The following is a 16,408-nucleotide window of genomic DNA, read 5'->3' as shown; positions in this document are numbered from 1 at the left end:
GCGGCAGGTGATCCCCATGGCACGATCCCCGCCGTGCCGGCTTCTCCCCAGCTCCTCTCCCGTCCTTCCCGTGCTCAGACGGATTCCAGGATCAATTGTGTCATCACCTGCCGGGGACAGGAGGTGCGGCGGAGCCCTGTCCCCGAAGAGCTTCTCCCGCGAAAGCAGCGCCCTTACACGCAGCTCCGGTGTATTCTCCCGGAGATCCTCCGGTCCGCAGCGCCCGCACCCGCCGGGCCACCCCCGCCCCGAGCCCGGAGCGGCGGCACCGGGGGGGGGACCGCCCCGCCACCCGCGCGGGGGCGGAGCCGGGGGCGGAGTCACGGCAGGGGCGGGGCTCGGCGGTGCCGGTGCCCACGGTGCCGGTGCCCGTGGCGCCGCTCGTTCCCGGGATGGAGCCCCCGACCGGCACCGAGAGCGCCCGCCTGGTCAGCCCGCGGGGCGGCCGCGCCGACGGCAGCCTCCGCCTCAAGAGGTACCGCCGGCACCGGCACCCATCACCGGCACCCATCACCCCGGCACCCATCACCCCGGCACCCATCGCCCCGACATCCCATCACCCCGGCACCCATCACCGGCACCCATCACCCCGGCATCCCATCGCCCCGGCACCCATCACGGGCACCCATCGCCCCGGCACCCATCGCCCCGGCACCCATCACGGGCACCCATCGCCCCAGCATCCCATCACCGGCACCCATCACCCCGGCATCCCCACCACCGCCAGCACAACTCAATCACCGGCGCCTCCGGCACCGACGGCACTCCCATCACCGGCACCCCCGACACTCCGGTCACCACCGGCACTTCCATCAGCACCGGCACACCATCGTCCCGACAATCCCATTACCGGCGCTAGCACGTCCATCACCGGCACCCCCATCAGCCTGGCACCGCCACCCGCGGCACCCCATCACCTCCCAGGCTCCCCGGCAATTCCTCGCACCGTCACCTCCATAATCTCCCGCATCTGCAACCCTCGGTCCTCCCGCACCCGCTCGCCCATCATCCCCGGCACCTCCATCGCCCCCATCGCCCTCGGCTCCTCCGGCACCCGCAAACCCCCGGCACGTCGCGCAGCTCCCACCTCCCACCGCCGACACCGGCACCCCCGGCACGTCCCTCCCCGCCCGCCCCCCTGCCTTCATCCATCCGAGCGGACACCGACAGCTCCGCAGTCCCCGCGCCAGCCCTCTGCAAGTCCGCCGCTTGCACCGTCACCCCGCCACCGGCACGCTCAGCCCGCCGCCGGCACCTCCGCTCAAGCGGAACCAGCCCCGCCGTGCGCCAGCCTCGCTCCCCCCTCGGGTGTCTGTCCCGCACTTATCGGCGCCCAAACGTCACCCACGCACACCGGTACCATCCATCCATCCATCACCCGCCCACACCGGTGCCGTTCATCCGTTAGCCCCCGTCCCGGTGGGCTGCCCGTTGCCGCTCCCGCACAACTGCCCCACGCACCGGCACCCCGGCCCCCGCCGCCCCTTCCCCGCGCCCCACGTCTCCGCACCGCTGGCCCGTCCCGCAGCCTGGCCCCGGGCTCAACACCTCGCTCCCACCTGCACCTCCCCGCGGTACCCGCCCCACTCCCGTCTTCGGCTCCGTCCCGTGCCTGCTCGTCCCGCTGGGGGGGGGGGGTTCCGCCGGTGCCCCGCCTGGCCGCATGCCAGGGGGCGGCAGCAGGACCCTCGGGGGCTCTGGGCAGGAGCCCCCGAGCCGGCGTTGCCGGCAGTGACCCCCGCCCCCAGTCTCTTCACAGGCTCTGGAGACCCCTCAGCACCGGCGGCCCCCCCGGCTCCAGATCCGCGCTGCCGCTGCAGCCCCCCGACCCCCAGCCCCGGGCAGGGCGGGCTCCAGGCCCGCCGGCAGCTGAGCGTCGCCTGCGCCGTCTGCTGCCTCTTCATGGTCGGGGAGGTGATAGGTAACGCGGCGGGCCGGGGCGCGGGGCTGCGGGCTCGGCGCGGGGTGCCAGCTGCTCTGTGCCCGCAGGCGGCTACCTGGCACACAGCCTGGCCATCATGACGGATGCAGCCCACCTGCTGACGGATGTGGGCAGCATGTCCGTCAGCCTCTTCTCCCTCTGGGTCTCCAGCCGCCCGCCCACCAAGACCATGACCTTCGGCTGGCACCGCTCAGGTGAGCTGAGGGGCGCGGCCCTGCGGGCTCCGGGGCCCCCACGGCCGGGTCGGTGCTGATGGGTCTCACCCCACAGAGACGCTGGGTGCGCTGGCCTCTGTCCTCTCTATCTGGGTTGTGACCGCGGCCCTGGTCTACCTGGCGGCCGCCCGCATCATCAGCAACGACTACGAGATCGAGGCGCGAGCCATGCTGGCCACATCCGCCTGTGCCGTTGGTGTCAATCTGGTGTACGTTCCACGTGTGCACCCATGGTCCCCATCAGCCTGAGTCCTGTCCCCCTGTGCCCCTGGAGCCCCAAATGTGCCCCCAGGTCACTTTGTGTCCCCATGCACCAGCCTCGTGTCCCCAGGCGCTGCCACCCCCACTTCCCTGTCCCCCACATTTTCAGGGCTTCCAGTCCATGTGCCCACGTCCCCATTCCCCACACTCCCTGGTCCCCCAAGCAGCACCTCCCAAGCCCTGTCACAAGCCCCAGGACCAAACCCCTGCCCTGTTCCTGCACACCTTCCAGCCCTGCTGCCGCTCCAGTCCCACTTCTCCCACTGTCCCCAGCCCCAGGTGTGACTGCCTGTGCCCCCTTTGCCCAAGCAGGGCCCCCACACACGCCCTGTCAGTGTGGCACTGAGCCAGCCCTGCTCCTTCCAGCATGGCCTACATCCTGCACCAGTCCCCTGCTGGCCACGGCCATGGCCCGGGGGCCTACGAGCAGCTGGAGAGCTCTGTGTCCTGCCAGCCCAGCCCCCTGCCCGGCAGCACCAGCGTGCGGGCAGCCTTCGTCCACGTGGTGGGTGACCTGCTGCAGAGCGTCAGCGTCCTCGTGGCTGCCACCATCATCTACTTCAAGGTGCCCAGGCTGGGCCGCCCCAGTGCCGCCCGTGGGAGCAGCTGTCCTGGTGCCATGCAGGGTGCCACGTGGACTCTGCCCCCAGCCTCACAGAGACCCCTCTCTGCAGCCCCAGTGCAAGATTGCAGACCCCATCAGCACCCTCTTCTTCTCCGTCTTCGTCCTTGGCTCCACCATCACCATCCTCAGAGACGTCTTCATGGTCCTCATGGAAGGTGAGCAGTGGGTGAGACCCAGACACAGGATGGGCACAGGAGCTCCTGGAGCTCCATCTGCTGCAGCACTTTGCCATGAGGCAGCTCCCCTCCTCTGTGCCTCCCCTGCCCCACCTGAACCCCCCCAGTTCCTCCTCTCCAGCGCAGCCAGGTGCATTGGCCCCAGGGTGAGGCCTGTCTCACCCCAAAGCCGCCCTGCCCAGCCTGGCTGCCCTGGGGAAGCCCCCAGCCTTAGCCAGGTGGGTGCCGTGTCTGGGGGCCGAGGGTGGCCCGTGTGACCAGGGGGTGCTGGCAGGGGCTCCACGGGGGCTGCAGTTCGATGCGGTGAAGGAGGCGCTGCTGGGGGCCCGCGGCGTGCGGGGTGTCCATGACCTGCACCTCTGGGCACTGACTCTGAACCACGCCGCCGTGTCGGTGCACGTGGCCGTGGGTGAGTGACCTGCACGGGGCGTGGCCGGGCTCCCACAGGCCGTGCCAGGAACGAGCCCCTGCCCTGCTGCTCCTAGATGCTGGTGCTGACACGGAGATGGTGCTGCAGGAGGTCACCGCCCGGCTCCAGAGCAGGTTTGGCTTTGCCTTGTGCACGGTGCAGGTGGAGCAGCACCAGGAGGAGTCAGCAGGCTGTCCCCACTGCCAGGACCCCCAAACCTGAGACCCCCACCTGCTGCTACAGTGGGCCCGATGTGGCCCTGGCCCCAGCTCCTTGTGCTAGAGCAGGGCAGTGCTTGAGATCCCATCTCCCCTCTACCCACCCCACTGCTGCGGAGCCCTGGGGTGGGACAGTGACTCCAGTGTGGTGTCCTGGGGGGACAGACACATGGCCTGGCCTGTGGAGCACAGGGGCTCCCTGGAATCTTCCACTCCCTGCTGTGCCACAGCTCCTGAGGAGATGGAATCCTGCCCCACCACCCGGTCCCCAGGGAGCCTGTCTGTCCTGGCAGGAAGGGACATCCCCCATGGGGGACCTCAGACCTGGCCTCGGCCCCAGCCCCCCATGCTGCTGCCTGGGCTCCATCTGAACCCTCCTGTGCCTGGCCCTGACCCATTCCCTCTGCTGAGTCGTGCCTGTGCCCCTGGTGTCCATCTGTCCATCTGTGCCAGCAGCGGTGCCAGCGCTGCCAATAAATGTGTTGGAGCAGCAGCAGCAGCAGTGCAGTAGACAGAGGGGCAAGGGGAGGGAAATGGTGGGTCCCTACAGCCACAGCTACCAGCCACACCTGCCCAGGTGCCAGTACCACCACAGCCATACAAAACCAACCACGTTTATTCTGCACAGCTGAACACCAGCTCAATGTGAGCGACTCCACGGCTCCTCCCCGCCCTCGGGCACTCACTGGGCATGGAGGCGAGCACAAGCACAGCTCCACGCTGGTGGAGCCCACGGGGCTTCCACAGGGTCACACCCACAGCTCAGCCCTGGCCACGCCAAGTCCCACCACCCCTGCCCAGCTCAGACCAAACGGTGCAGACAGACCCTTCCAGGCCCAGAGCATGAGGACGAGTGTCCAGAGCATCCCAGGGAATGGCTGGGAGCAGCTGTCCCCCTGCAGCAGACATCCATCAGGAAAGCAGCACCGAGAGGGCCCACAGCCCCATGCCAGCACAGCTGGCCCAGCCCCAAGCCCTGCCCAGGTGAGGCACTGACACCCTACTCCCCTGGCAGCAGGGAGGGCTCAGGGGGGCCAGGGCTGCTGGGTGTGTCCCCATAGAGGACGCTGAAGCGGGCCTGGCACTCTGGGAGCAGCTGGTGGCCCACAGAGGCCAGCCCTGCCAGGCAGTGTGCCCGCACAATGCCCGCCTGCCCACCCGACACCAGCCAGCCCTGCGAGTCCAGGTTGGGGCTGAAGCGCACCTGTGGGAGAAAGGAGCCCCTAAGGGACAGGGCTGGGTGCTGGGACTCGGCCCCAGAGCAGAGCAGAGCCACCTGAGCACAGGGCTGGGGCTCACGTGGCACACCCACCTTGTGCAGGGCCTCCAGCTGCAGGCGGTCGAGGCTCAGCTCTGCCTTCAGCTCCTGCACGTGCATGCGCCGCATGGGCTCCCGGCTCGGGAAGTTCTGGAAGCTGCGCTGCAAATGGAGGCACCACCTTGGTCCCAGGGCCTGTGGGCCCAGGGCAGGAGCAGCGCATGCACCACGACCTCAGCCCTGCCCCAGCAGCATCTGTTGGCCCTGCCACCCCCTGCCCAGCCACAGCCCCCCAGCCCTGCTCGGGGTCAGACCCTGCCATCCCCTGCCCAGCCACAGCCCCACCATTCCTGCTTGGGGTCAGACCTTGCCACCCCCTGCCCAGCCACAGCCCCCCAACCCTGCTCGGGGGTCAGACCCTGCCATCCCCTGCCCAGCCACAGCCCCCCAGCCCTGCTCAGGGTCAGATCCTGCCACCCCCTGCCCAGCCACAGCTCCACCATTCCTGCTTGGGGTCAGACCCTGCCACCCCCTGCCCAGCCACAGCCCCCCAGCCCTGCTCGGGGCCAGCCCTGCCATCCCCCCCTGCCCAGCCACAGCCCCCCAGCCCTGCTCGGGGTCAGACCCTGGCTGCCCCAGCCTCTTGTACCAGGTCGGTGTCCAGGAAGCGGAGGTAGCTCCTGGCTGCCATCTCGCTGTAGCGATGGGTCCTGGGCAGGGCCTGCTCGCTGCCCTCGGGCCCCTCAGGGCTGCACGGCAGCAGGTCAGCTTTGTACACGGGCTGTGGGGGAGAGGCAGCTCAGGGGAGGGCGGGCACAGATCCTGCTGCTCCTCTGCAGACAGGCACCACCAGGCACCAGTGGGATGGGGGCCCAGGACATTTCTCCTGTGGTCCCCTGCCCCTGCTGGCCCTGTGTGCTGGGCTGAGCCCCCCAGGAGCGATGGTCTCTTACAAATCTGCGGTCTGAGGAGCGCTTGATGTTGAGGGGGTTGACAGCCAGGTCAGGCAACACCGCTGCCACCAGCTCGCCGGTGATGTCACCCGCAGCCACCGTGTTCAGCCAGTCCGAGCCAGAGATGCTCTGCAGGGACAGAGGGCTGAGGGCACGGGGCTCCCACCACAAGCCCTGGGCCCCAGCTGGCTCTGAGCTGGCCACTGGGACAGAGTGGCCCTGCCCTGGCCCTTACCCACACGGTGCCCTTGCGAGGGGCCACAAAATAGGCCTTAAAGCCCAGGTACCCAGCGTCGATGTAGTGGATCCCACAGAGCCCATACCTGTGGTGGAAGGCACAGAATGAGGCCTGGGGTGCCTAACTCTGCTGTCACCAGGGATGTGAGAGCCAGGCACAGCCACCTCCCCACAGAACTGGCCCAGGGTGAGGGGGCTGTTTCTGCTCCAGCAGCACGGCACAGAGTCCAGAGCAAGCACAGGCAAGGCAGCTCCCAGAGGCCAAGGACTCACTGAGTTCCCAAACCCCTTTAGCAGCACACCTCTTGCCCGGTCCAGGGGTAGGCCATGCCCTGGCCCACCCTGCCTCTGCCTCAGGGTGGCATGGCAGAGGGGATGCCACACTTTGCTGCTGCGGTGTGACACAAGTAGAGCCTGCCCCTGCCATCGCACAGCTGCACAGTCCCAGGGAGGGGGAAGCCAGAGGGGCCCCAGGGAAGCTGGACCAGGCCTGGCAGCAGGTCTGGCCCCCAGCACTCACGGGGCGTAGCAGTTGTCCTGGGCCACGGTGATGCCGTTGTAGGGCAGCAGCCAGGCCACCTCGGTGCTCAGGAAGCGCTTGATGCTGTTGATGGGCTCGTAGAGCCGCCGCAGGTCCCAGAACTTGATCTTGCGGTCGCTGCCCACCGTCACCAGGAAATTGCTGAGAAGCAGCAGAAAGGCAGCACTGAGAGCCCGGCACTGAGCCGTGCCCTGGCCCAGCACAGGGCCCAGGTGGCCCCAGCCTTGCAGTGGCTCCACTGCCCTCACCCAGGAAAGCCCAACCCAACCCCTCTGGTGCTGCAGAGAGGACCATTGGCACCACGGCCTCTCAAGCCCTTCTGCACAAAAGAGCTTCTTCTGCAGGAGGAAGCTCTCTCCTGGCAGCACCTGTGGCTGCTCCTGCCCTCACCTGTCAGCCTTGCACCACTCAATGCTCCGGACTGCCTGGTCATGGGCCAGGAAGCACCGGAAAGGGTAGAGCTTGAGGGAGGCGTCCGGCTGGTGCACGCACTGCAGCAGGGATTTGGTGAGCAGGTTCCACACTGCCACGGTGCCTGTGGAAAGACTTGTGTCCATGAGGCACTGACAACGGCACAGGTGCTTCAGCAGGGGACCAGCAGCAGCACAGGCAGGGCTGTGGGAGCTGCACAGCACAGCAGCCAGGCTGGAGCTGGGGCTGCGGCTGAGAGCGGGACAGGGCTCAGGCAGGGCCACAGGGGCCAGGCTGGAGCTGGGACTCCAAGCAGACAGCATGGTAGCAGGTCCTGGCAACATAGCACAGAGCTGTGGATCACTGCAAGCCCAGCAGAAAATTCCACCCAGGCAAGTTCAACAGATGTGGACAAGCCCAGAGGCACAGACAGGGATGATCAGTGACCAGCCTGAAGGTATGTCAGAGTGACAACAGCCAGCCCAGAGAAGCCTCCCCCTGAGCCAGGGCTGGGCAGAGGTTCCAGCACCAGCTGAGGCTGAGCAGCTGAGGCTGCAGTGCCTCTGCCAGGGCGAGGGCTGCTCCCCCAGTGCTGCTGCAGGGCACAGAAAGAGACTCACCGTCATAAAACCCTGCTGCCAGGTGATGGTGGGGCTTGGAAGGCATCCAGGAGAGACTGAGGCACTGCCCACACTCAGATGCATGACCTGCCTGGACGGAGCCCACCTGAAGCGTGGTGATGCACTGCACCTGGGGGCCAAGGGAGAGCCCTGGGTCACAGCCCTGCACGGTGCCACCCGTGCCCCAAGGCCTGAGGTGGGCACAGCACTGCCGTGCTCTGCCCCTCCAACACTCTGCAGGTGCCTCGGCTCCCCAGGCTGTGCCACCTGCACGCTGGGGGCTTGCTGGGGAACCTGACAGGGATCACCATGGCAGGGAACACTGACCTTGCAGATAAGGTGCTTGTGGAGGGACCCATCTAGAAGAGAGCAGAAGGGGGTCAGGGCAGGCTTTGGCTGTCCTGGGAGCTCCCTGCCTGGAGCCTGGACTGCAGCTCCTCACGGCCCTGGCCAGGGCTCCCAGTCCCTGTCCCACCATTCCCCAGAGCAGTGACCCCAGCACAGCAGGAGCTGAAGCACAGGGAGGAGCAAACAGGTGGCACAGGGCCCCCAGGAGCCAGGCCTGCCTCTGTGCTGGAGGCAGCAGCCCCTGAAACACTGTGCAGGGAGAGATGATGGGCGCCTGCCCCACCATGGCCAGCACCAAGGCTGAGATGACACGGTGACATATAGGGGCCAGACCTGACTCTGAGCACTGCAGGGAGGCAGGGAGCAGCTGTGCAGGGTATCTGCTCCATGGCTGACAGGACTGGAGCAGCCTGGCAGCACTCCAGGGCAGGGCAGGCTGCAGAGACCCAACACCCAACAGCTCAGGGCAGGATACCCACAGGAGCACAATGCACCAGCTCTGTCTACCAGAGAATCCTCCCCCAGCAAGAGGGGAGCTGTGGGGACCTGTCCCACATCCATTGGACCTGGGGTCCCTGACCCCCAGTGTGGGGCTGTCCCCCAGCACAGTGACAGGCACGTCACAGCCTGGAGCCTGGCAGCCATGGGGGGAGATACGGAGAAGCTGTGCATCCTCCTGGCCACAGCTGTGACAGCCAGGATGCAGTACCAACCCCAGCTCTGCCAGGCAGGAACACAGGGATGGGGGTCCCCAGTGCCCCAGGGACAGCACAGGGATGGGGGTCCCCAGTGCCTCAGCACAGTTTGGCAGCCCCCAGCAGGGCCTGTCAGCACAGCCTGGCGCTGCTGCTGTGGCTGGAGAGCAGCTCCAGCCCAGCCCTGAGCACAAGGACTGTGTGTGCAGCCGCAGCCAATGATGGGGGGGCCCTTCACGACGTGCCCCAGGGGCTGTGGCAGCGCCAGGCACCTGCAGCAGCGCGGGCACAGCCAGCTCGGGGGGGCATGGGGGGCACAGGGAGCCATTCCCCACTGCCAGGAGGGAGGGCTGTGTGCTGGCCACGGCTCAGTGCCCACAGCCAGCCTGGGGGGGCACAGGGAGCCATTCCCCACTGCCAGGAGGGAGGGCTGTGTGCTGGTCACGGCTCAGTGCCCACCGCCAGCACGCGCCGGCCATCAATCCCGCTCAGCCCGGCACAGTCATTACAGGCACCATTAGCCTGAGCTGGCCCAGCTCTCCCTGTCCTGTCCTCACACATGGAGCAGACTGGAGGGAGCAGCTCTGGCAGCAGGGAGATGGGGAATGGCTGGGGACACACTTTGTGACTGCACTGCCACACCCTGCAGCCCGCTGTGGCCACAGTGATGCTGCTGAGAGCCCCCTCCCAGCGCCCAGCTCCCAGGGGCTGCCCGCACTGAGCTACATCCCAGCCAGGCTGCTGCAGCGTCCCTGAGACAGACCCAGAGCAGCACTCAGCACGTGGCCTCCTCTCACACAGGCTGTGGGCCCTTCTGGATGAGCCCCAGGTAAGGCTGGAGCCCTCCTCCCCTGGTATTCCACAATGGAATTATAGAAACTGCTTGAAGCAAGGCTTTGGCACTGGGGCTTGGATCTCTGGGCACAAGGGTACTCAAAGCAGACCCCCAGCACCAAAAAGCAGCCTGGGATCCCACACTATCCCTGTGGCAGATGCCAGGCTTGGATGCCACACTATCCCTGTGGCAGATGCCAGGCTGGGGGCAGCAGGGCCCCCATTCCCCACCATGCAGCTCCCAGGCTGGGCACAGCCCTGCTGGCAGCTCCCCAGCACAGCAGGCTCCTGTGGACAGAGGTGCCCAGCCCAGGGCTGGCAGTCCCACCCTGGCACGGGTGGAGGAGGGCCAGAACGCCCTGCTTGGCGGTGTGGCTCTTCCTACCTTTTACCTGGGTTGCCTTGGCGTGGTGCAGGGCCTCGGGGTGCGGCAGGGCATACACCACCACCCTGCCGTCCGAGAAGGCAGCGGCCAGCAGGCCCAGCCGGCTCATCTCGGGGTGCTGGGGATGGACAGACGGGCTCAGACAGGGATGGGGGCACCTCCCAGGACCCTCGGGGAGCCCAGGGGCAGCCCCTGAGCAGCACTCACCATGCGGGCTGCAGTGGGCGGCTCCCAGGCACCACTGGGGCAGAACTTCATGTCCCACACACAGCCATGGTCAGCAGCGATGGCATAAGCCAGCCTGGCCTTGCTGGGAGAGCTGTGGGTGGGAGTTTGGCCATGAGTAACATGGCAGCCGGTGCCCAGCAGCTCCAATACACTCCAGGGTACACCAGCAGCAGCAGAGCTGGCCAGCAGCACAGCCTCCTCGGGGCTCAGGCTGGGGCTGGTGGCTCTGGAGAGGCCAAGCCTCACCACCCACACAGCCATGGAGGGACACAAGATCAAGGCAGGGCCCAGCCCCAGGCCTGGCCACTCACCCCTGCTCTGTCTGCAGCGTGCCCAGGTCCCAGAGCTGCAGGAGGGCAGGGCCTGAGTGAAGCCCAGACACGCTGTGGGTCTCTTCCATGCTCCTGTGGCAGGACACGGCCACGAACTGCGGGGCTGCGGAGCCCTCCGGGGTCGGGCACCACGCCATGGCCCACACCGGGCCGCCCACGAAGAATGAGACATCCCGGCGCTCCGGGTGGGGCTGCAGAGAGCTGAACCTGGGGGGCACAGGGGTGAGGGCTTCTGAGAGCTGGGCCAGGGGCTGGCGGCACCCCAGGGTGCCCAACCCATGGGTGCAGCCCTGGGGTAACCCTGGTCCAGACAGGCCTGGGGACACCTGACAGCCACCGTTCTTCTGGGCCTGGGCACACCCTGACCCTAATCCTGACAGCCACTGTCCCTCTGGGCCTGGGGACATGCTAACCCTAACCACCACCATCCCTCTGGGCCAGGGGACACCTGACAGTCACTGCCGTGCCAGGCAGGGGACACCCTGACAGCCACCATCCCTCTGGGCCTAGGGACACCCTGACCCTAATCCTGACAGCCACTGTCCCTCTGGGCCTAGGGACACCCTGACAGCCACTGTCCCTCTGGGCCTGGGGACACCCTGACAGGCCACAAGCAGCCTGCTGTCCTGGGGACACCCCATCACACACCTGTTCAGCCTGTACAAGGCACCATCGTCCTTGATGCCCTCGCGCTGGATGGAGAAGAGGGGAGACTTCTCCTCTGCGGGCAGGTACGGGGCAGCCTCGCTGTGCAGGCACAAGTGAGAGCAGCTCTCCCATCCCTCCCCAACCACCCCAGCACCATCCCAGCCCCCACACAGGCCCCATTGCCCGCCGTGTTCCTCCACAGCCAAACCCAAGAGACCCCCAAAGCCCACAGCAGACACACAGAGGGGTGGGGGAGCACAGGCCACCCATCCCCTTGCTCACCCCAGCCACTGCTGGGACCTGCCCCACTTTTCCTTTGGCCCTGCTCCCTCCCTGCTCCCAGGGTACCTGTCAGAGAGACACATCCACCTGTGTGCCACTGGGATCCAGTCAGGGAACTCCCACTGCGAGTGCTTCTGCTCCCGCCTGCAGGGCACGCCAGAGCTCAGCCATGGCCCTGCACGGGCATGTCCAGCACCCTCCTCACAGCCCTCCCCAGGCACGAGCAGCACCCCTGCCTGCATGCTGTGGCACAGCCTCCCCTTCTGCAGCACACCCCTGCCCTTGGCAGCCCTCCCACCCCAGCAGAACAGTGACATTCCCGAGGCACGTGCTCCTTCAGCCTTGCACCTGTGCCAGTGGTGGCACCAGGACACACCCACTGCCCCTGCAGCCCCCTGAGCCTCGAGCACCCCGAGTTCCCACTCACAGGCTGCAGGTAAGGCTGGAGCTCTTCTCCACTGGGGCCATGATGGAGTTGTGGAAGCCGTTGGGGGCGAGGCCTCGGCACTGGGGCTTGGATCTCTGGGCACAAGAGCAGACTCAGAGCAGGCCCTGAGCCCTGGGGGACCACCTGTCCCAGAGGGAACCACCACAGCCCCCGAGAACAGAGCCCTCCCCAGCCACTGTCAGCACTGGGCTGCAGACACACAGCCCCTGGGGGAACTCCCAGGAGGCCAGGACCCCTCAGGACCTGCCTCCACCTCCCCCTGCTCCAGCAGGAGTGCAGGCCCTGCTCCCTCTCCCAGAGCTCCTGTCCCGGCTCCCACCACCCGGGGCTCCCACCGGCCCTGTGCCTCCCCATGTGCCACCCTGTCCCTGGCAGCAGGGACCCTGTGGGACAGCAGGGCCATTGGAGCTGTGGGTGCAGGGACAAACAGGGACCCTGTGGGACAGCAGGGCCATGTGGAGCTGTGGGTGCAGGGACAAACAAGGACCCTGTGGGACAGCAGGGCCACCTGGAGCTGTGGGTGCAGGGACAAACAGGGACCCAGGCAGAGCCCCAGCCCTGCCCTCACCCCCGTGGCCGCCGTCCTCCCGCCGTGCCCTCGGGGTGTCTCCAGGTCTGGCTCTGATGCCTCGCTGTTGAGAGTGTCGCTGCCCTCCTCCTCCTCCTCCTCTGCCTGCAGCACCTCCTGCGAGGGCACGAAGTCAGCGTCCCGGGCGGGGTCGTCGCTGTCCGTGTCCTCCTCCCTCCTCCTCCTCCTGCGGCGCTTGCTCTGGCCGCGCTCGGGCTCTTTGGCGGGAGCAGGGGGCTGGCACGCCGGCATCAGCTCCTCGGCCAGCTCCTGCAGGTACAGCAGGGCCCTGCAAGGCCAGGGCAGCACCTGCAGGTGAGCACAGCCCGGCACGGGTGGGCCAGCCCTGCCGCCCTCCCTCCCCCAGGCCGTGGTGCTCGGGGCAATGAGCTGAGCCTGAGCGCCAGCCTCCCCCACCCTGAACTCCCTGCAGCTCGCCCTGCTACCACCAACAATTCCTCCTGCTCTGTCAGGAAGCAAGGAAATTCCTCCTGCCACAGGCAGCTGCTGCGCCCTGCCAGGGGCTCCTGGATCCAAACACATTCCCTAAAGTGGGAAAGGATTGGTCTGTGAGGAATCAGTACATCCCACCAGCAGGGGACAAAGTCCTACAGGGCAGACACTGAGACCCTCTGGGGACACAGATTCCATCCAAGAATCATGAAATCAGGGAATGGTTTGGGGTGGGAGACATCCTAAAGCTCATCCAGTTCCACCTCCTGCCATGGGCTGGGACACCTTCCACGAGCCCAGGCTGCTCCAAGGCCCATCCAACCTGGTCTTGAACACTTCCAGGGATGGGGCAGCCACAGCTTCTTCGGACAGCCTGTGCCAAGGCCTGCCCACCCCCAAAGGGAGGGATTTATTCCCAAAATCCCACCTAACCCTCGCAGTGGAAAGCCATTCCCTGTGTTCTGTCCCTACAACCCTTGTCCAAAGGCCTCTCCAACTTTTCTGTGCCCCTTTAAGAGGCTCTGAGGTCTTCCTGGAGCCTTTTCTTATCCAACCTGAACTATTCCCGCTCTCTCACGTGTCTCTAGAGCACGGTACCCCCGGGCCACCCCCACTTACACTTTGGCCGCCCTCCTCTTGGGCCGCCCGCCCCGCGGGCTCTCGGGGGCGTTCCCGTCCTCGCCGGCGCCCAGCGCCTTCTCCGCCCGGAGGGGCTCCGGTGCCCGGGACAGCTCCAGCAGCAGCACCTCGGCCTTGCCCTTCCTGCCGCGCCGCCCGCCAGCCCGCGGCGCCGCCACTGCCCCGTTGGCGGAGCTCTCGCCGCGCCCCTCCGCCGCGCCGTCGGGACCGGCTCGGGGCCGCCCCGGTTTCCTCGGGGATTTGGCGGCTGCTGCTCCATCCTCACCGTCCAGAGCTCCCGCCGGCAGCTCCTCCCCTGCCCCAAAACACCGCGGTTAGCGCCAGCACGCAGCAAGGCCCCTCGGCACGACTCGGTGTCCCGCAGCACCGGGCACGGCGGCACCCCCTCGCACCCCGGGGAGCGCTCCCTCCTCGCTCCGCCCCCCCTTGGTACATACGGAGCGCTCTCTGCTCAACCTCCCGCTCCCCACTACGGCTCCGGCTCCGCCCGGCAGAACCCGATCGTCGTCCCGGCCGCTCCCGGCCGCTCCGCTCCCGGCACGGCGGCCCGCGGGCGGCGCTTGACGCCATCGGGGCTCCCAGAGCCGCCGCCCGGTGCGCGCCGCGCCGCCAGCACCGAACCGGAAGCGGTGACGGCCAATTGATGACATCAAAAGGACGCGACGAGTGTGAGTGGGCCTGGCCATTAACCGGCCCTTACGGGGCGTGTCCATGCAGATTTGTCCCCGCCGCGCGGCATGCCGGGCCCGAGCCCGCGCCGTGCCCGCGCTGTCCTGGCGCGTCCGCGGGCTTGGCGCGGGCCGGGCCGTGCCGAACCGTGCGGGCCGGGCCGCAGCGTGGGGCCGGGCGGTGTCGGGGCCGGGCTGGGGCCGGGCGTGTCCTATCGGGCGTGCGGCGGGCGCCGGAAGCGGGCGCTGGGGAGATTCGGGCATACTTACCTGGCAGGGGAGACACCATGATCAGGCAGGTGGTTTTCCCAGGGCGAGGCTCATCCCTTGCACTCCGGGTGTGCTGACCCCTGCGATTTCCCCAAATGCGGGAAACTCGACTGCATAATTTGTGGTAGTGGGGGACTGCGTTCGCGCTCTCCCCTGGCTTGGCTGTAAATGACAGAGTTAAGTAATGATAAAACTTGTGGGGATAAGTACCCACTTAAATTTGTGCATTCCGTACTCTCGCTGATCCTCGACGTCCAGCGAAGCCTAAAGCGTTGGGCGGGCGCTGTAGCCGTGAGTGGTGGCAGGGCAGTGTCCACCCGGCGCTGCATTGAGGATGGGGTGATGCACACGGGAGTCGCAGGATCTGGGACCCGGGGGTGTGCAGGAGGCGACCCGCGAGGGGTCTGGGATTCCCCAGCAGGACGGGAAAGCAGCGAGGGCGGTCCGGTCGTGCTCTCGGTGTGCGGCTCGAGGGTAGCCGTGGGTTCAGGGGCATCCCACGGCGCACTCTCCACAGGCCGTGCCGGTGCCCGGGAGACATATCCCATTACCTGCAGTACTTGGCAGCAGATCCCTAAAGGGGGCTCGCTCATGGACTGCTGCCATCGAAGGTGGGATGATCCCGGCCTGTTCCACGCCGTGTCTGCAGGAGCAGGGAAACACTCCGGTGAAAGGGGTCCTCGCCGGGAACCGGGTGCTGCTCGGTGAGCACTGTGTGGGTCACACCCGGCCGAGTCCGCGAGTTCAGCCGGACTTACAGAGAGCGGGAATTTGGCGCGCCCCGAGTCGGACCAAGTCTCTGCCCCTGTCTGTCCCTCCCGCGAGGTCGGAGGGCTGGCCGGGACGCTAACCCGAGTCCCACCGAGCGCGCAGTCGGGCCGGTGGCGCTGCTGGACCTGCGGGCCGGAGCCTGGAGAGGCGAGGCTGGGCCGCTTCTGCAGACATGGAGTGGGGCAGGGATGGGCACCGAGGCCCCGTGGAGTCGGGCTTGCAACACTGCTGCTGCGTCTGTAAACGATCCTGGCGGCTGCAGTTGGGAATACCAACAAACAACATGTCCACATTACCTGATTACAGCTCCCCCTCGAAACAACGAAATCAGGGAGAATGCGAGGACAATCTCCCCTAACACAAATTATTCAGTCACGCTGCAGTGGTGATGTCGCACGGGCCAGCACACCCGGGGTGCAGCGACCTGCCCGGTATTAGTTCCTTCCCTGCGCTGTGAGTCCGCAGCTCCCGCTCGGCCCGGCCCGGCCCGCACACGCGAGGGCAGCGGGGTCTCTGAGGGGCTGTCCCGTCATGCCGCGCGGCGGGATCTAATTTGCATGGGCACGCCCCATGAGGACTCCGTTGGCCCTGCCAGAGCAGCGGTGCGATTTGCATAGCCCCACCCCCGGAGACAGGCCCCGCCCCCGGCGGTCCGGGAGCCGCCCCCGGCGGTCCGGGAGCCGCGCGCCAGTGCCCCTCCTGCTCGGGCCCCGGGGCACCGCCCGCCGACCGGCCGGCCCCGCGGGTACGGGCCCTCTCCGGGGCTGGTTCCAGAGGGACCCGGGCCGTCCCCCACCAGCCCAGCTCGGGGTCCGCCAGAAGCACACGAGTGCCACCAGATCTCCGAGGAGGGTAAGCCAGGGCCCATCGCCACACTGTCATCGCTTCCCCACAGAAGGGGCATAAGGACAGGGAAGACTCATCTATGGCTGCAGCCTGGAGTGGGAGGAGAGGCCCCAAGGAAGGTGCAGAG

At 67.3% G+C, this 16,408-nt stretch overlaps 2 protein-coding genes and 1 non-coding gene across 4 annotated transcripts; 2 read left to right on the top strand and 1 right to left on the bottom strand.

Moving 5' to 3' along the window:
• The first annotated feature begins 304 nt into the window (after positions 1-304).
• Positions 305-4,342, top strand: SLC30A3 (solute carrier family 30 member 3). The gene is made up of 8 exons (XM_071417237.1): positions 305-475; positions 1,749-1,921; positions 1,990-2,136; positions 2,213-2,366; positions 2,785-2,983; positions 3,093-3,198; positions 3,494-3,628; positions 3,705-4,342. The coding sequence occupies exons 1-8, from the start codon at positions 393-395 to the stop codon at positions 3,848-3,850; spliced, it is 1,143 nt and encodes a 380-aa protein (XP_071273338.1). The 5' UTR covers positions 305-392; the 3' UTR covers positions 3,851-4,342.
• A 102-nt stretch (positions 4,343-4,444) lies between these two features.
• On the bottom strand, positions 4,445-16,342 carry GTF3C2 (general transcription factor IIIC subunit 2). Of its 2 annotated transcripts, XM_071417217.1 has the most exons (19): positions 15,423-16,342; positions 14,164-15,307; positions 13,706-14,021; positions 12,635-12,923; positions 12,046-12,140; positions 11,685-11,762; positions 11,337-11,435; positions 10,668-10,895; positions 10,336-10,447; positions 10,129-10,246; positions 8,194-8,225; positions 7,867-7,996; positions 7,226-7,370; positions 6,815-6,976; positions 6,293-6,380; positions 6,058-6,186; positions 5,754-5,885; positions 5,159-5,266; positions 4,445-5,050 (listed from the first exon to the last, which is right to left on the bottom strand). In XM_071417217.1, the coding sequence occupies exons 2-19, from the start codon at positions 14,294-14,296 to the stop codon at positions 4,847-4,849; spliced, it is 2,598 nt and encodes an 865-aa protein (XP_071273318.1). In that variant the 5' UTR covers positions 14,297-15,307; positions 15,423-16,342; the 3' UTR covers positions 4,445-4,846. The 2 variants fall into 2 exon arrangements, with proteins under 2 accessions (XP_071273318.1, XP_071273319.1); XM_071417218.1 differs by lacking the exon at positions 11,337-11,435.
• On the top strand, positions 14,657-14,820 carry LOC139584917 (U1 spliceosomal RNA). Its single transcript, XR_011676872.1, has one exon. It is a non-coding gene; the product is annotated as a U1 spliceosomal RNA (small nuclear RNA).
• Positions 16,343-16,408: the final 66 nt, after the last annotated feature.

This window comes from Agelaius tricolor, unplaced genomic scaffold, assembly GCF_023055355.1.
Source record: "Agelaius tricolor isolate 1412-34295 unplaced genomic scaffold, bAgeTri1.0.p SCAF_68, whole genome shotgun sequence".
Lineage (NCBI taxonomy): Eukaryota > Metazoa > Chordata > Aves > Passeriformes > Icteridae > Agelaius > Agelaius tricolor.
Note: the sequence above shows the minus strand (reverse complement) of the source record. Positions and strands in the feature narration are given on the sequence as shown.

Excerpts from the sequence above, each read along its gene's own strand:
- SLC30A3 (XM_071417237.1), top strand. The coding sequence starts at position 393 with ATGGAGCCCCCGACCGGCACCGAGAGCGCCCGCCTGGTCAGCCCGCGG. Across the intron at positions 1,922-1,989 it reads CATGGTCGGGGAGGTGATAG|GCGGCTACCTGGCACACAGC; the intron begins GTAACGCGGCGG and ends CTGTGCCCGCAG. Across the intron at positions 3,629-3,704 it reads GTCGGTGCACGTGGCCGTGG|ATGCTGGTGCTGACACGGAG; the intron begins GTGAGTGACCTG and ends TGCTGCTCCTAG.
- GTF3C2 (XM_071417217.1), bottom strand. The coding sequence starts at position 14,296 with ATGGCGTCAAGCGCCGCCCGCGGGCCGCCGTGCCGGGAGCGGAGCGGC. Across the intron at positions 14,022-14,163 it reads GGTTGAGCAGAGAGCGCTCC|GGGAGGAGCTGCCGGCGGGA; the intron begins GTATGTACCAAG and ends GTTTTGGGGCAG. Across the intron at positions 7,371-7,866 it reads GGCAGCAGGGTTTTATGACG|GCACCGTGGCAGTGTGGAAC; the intron begins GTGAGTCTCTTT and ends GTCTTTCCACAG.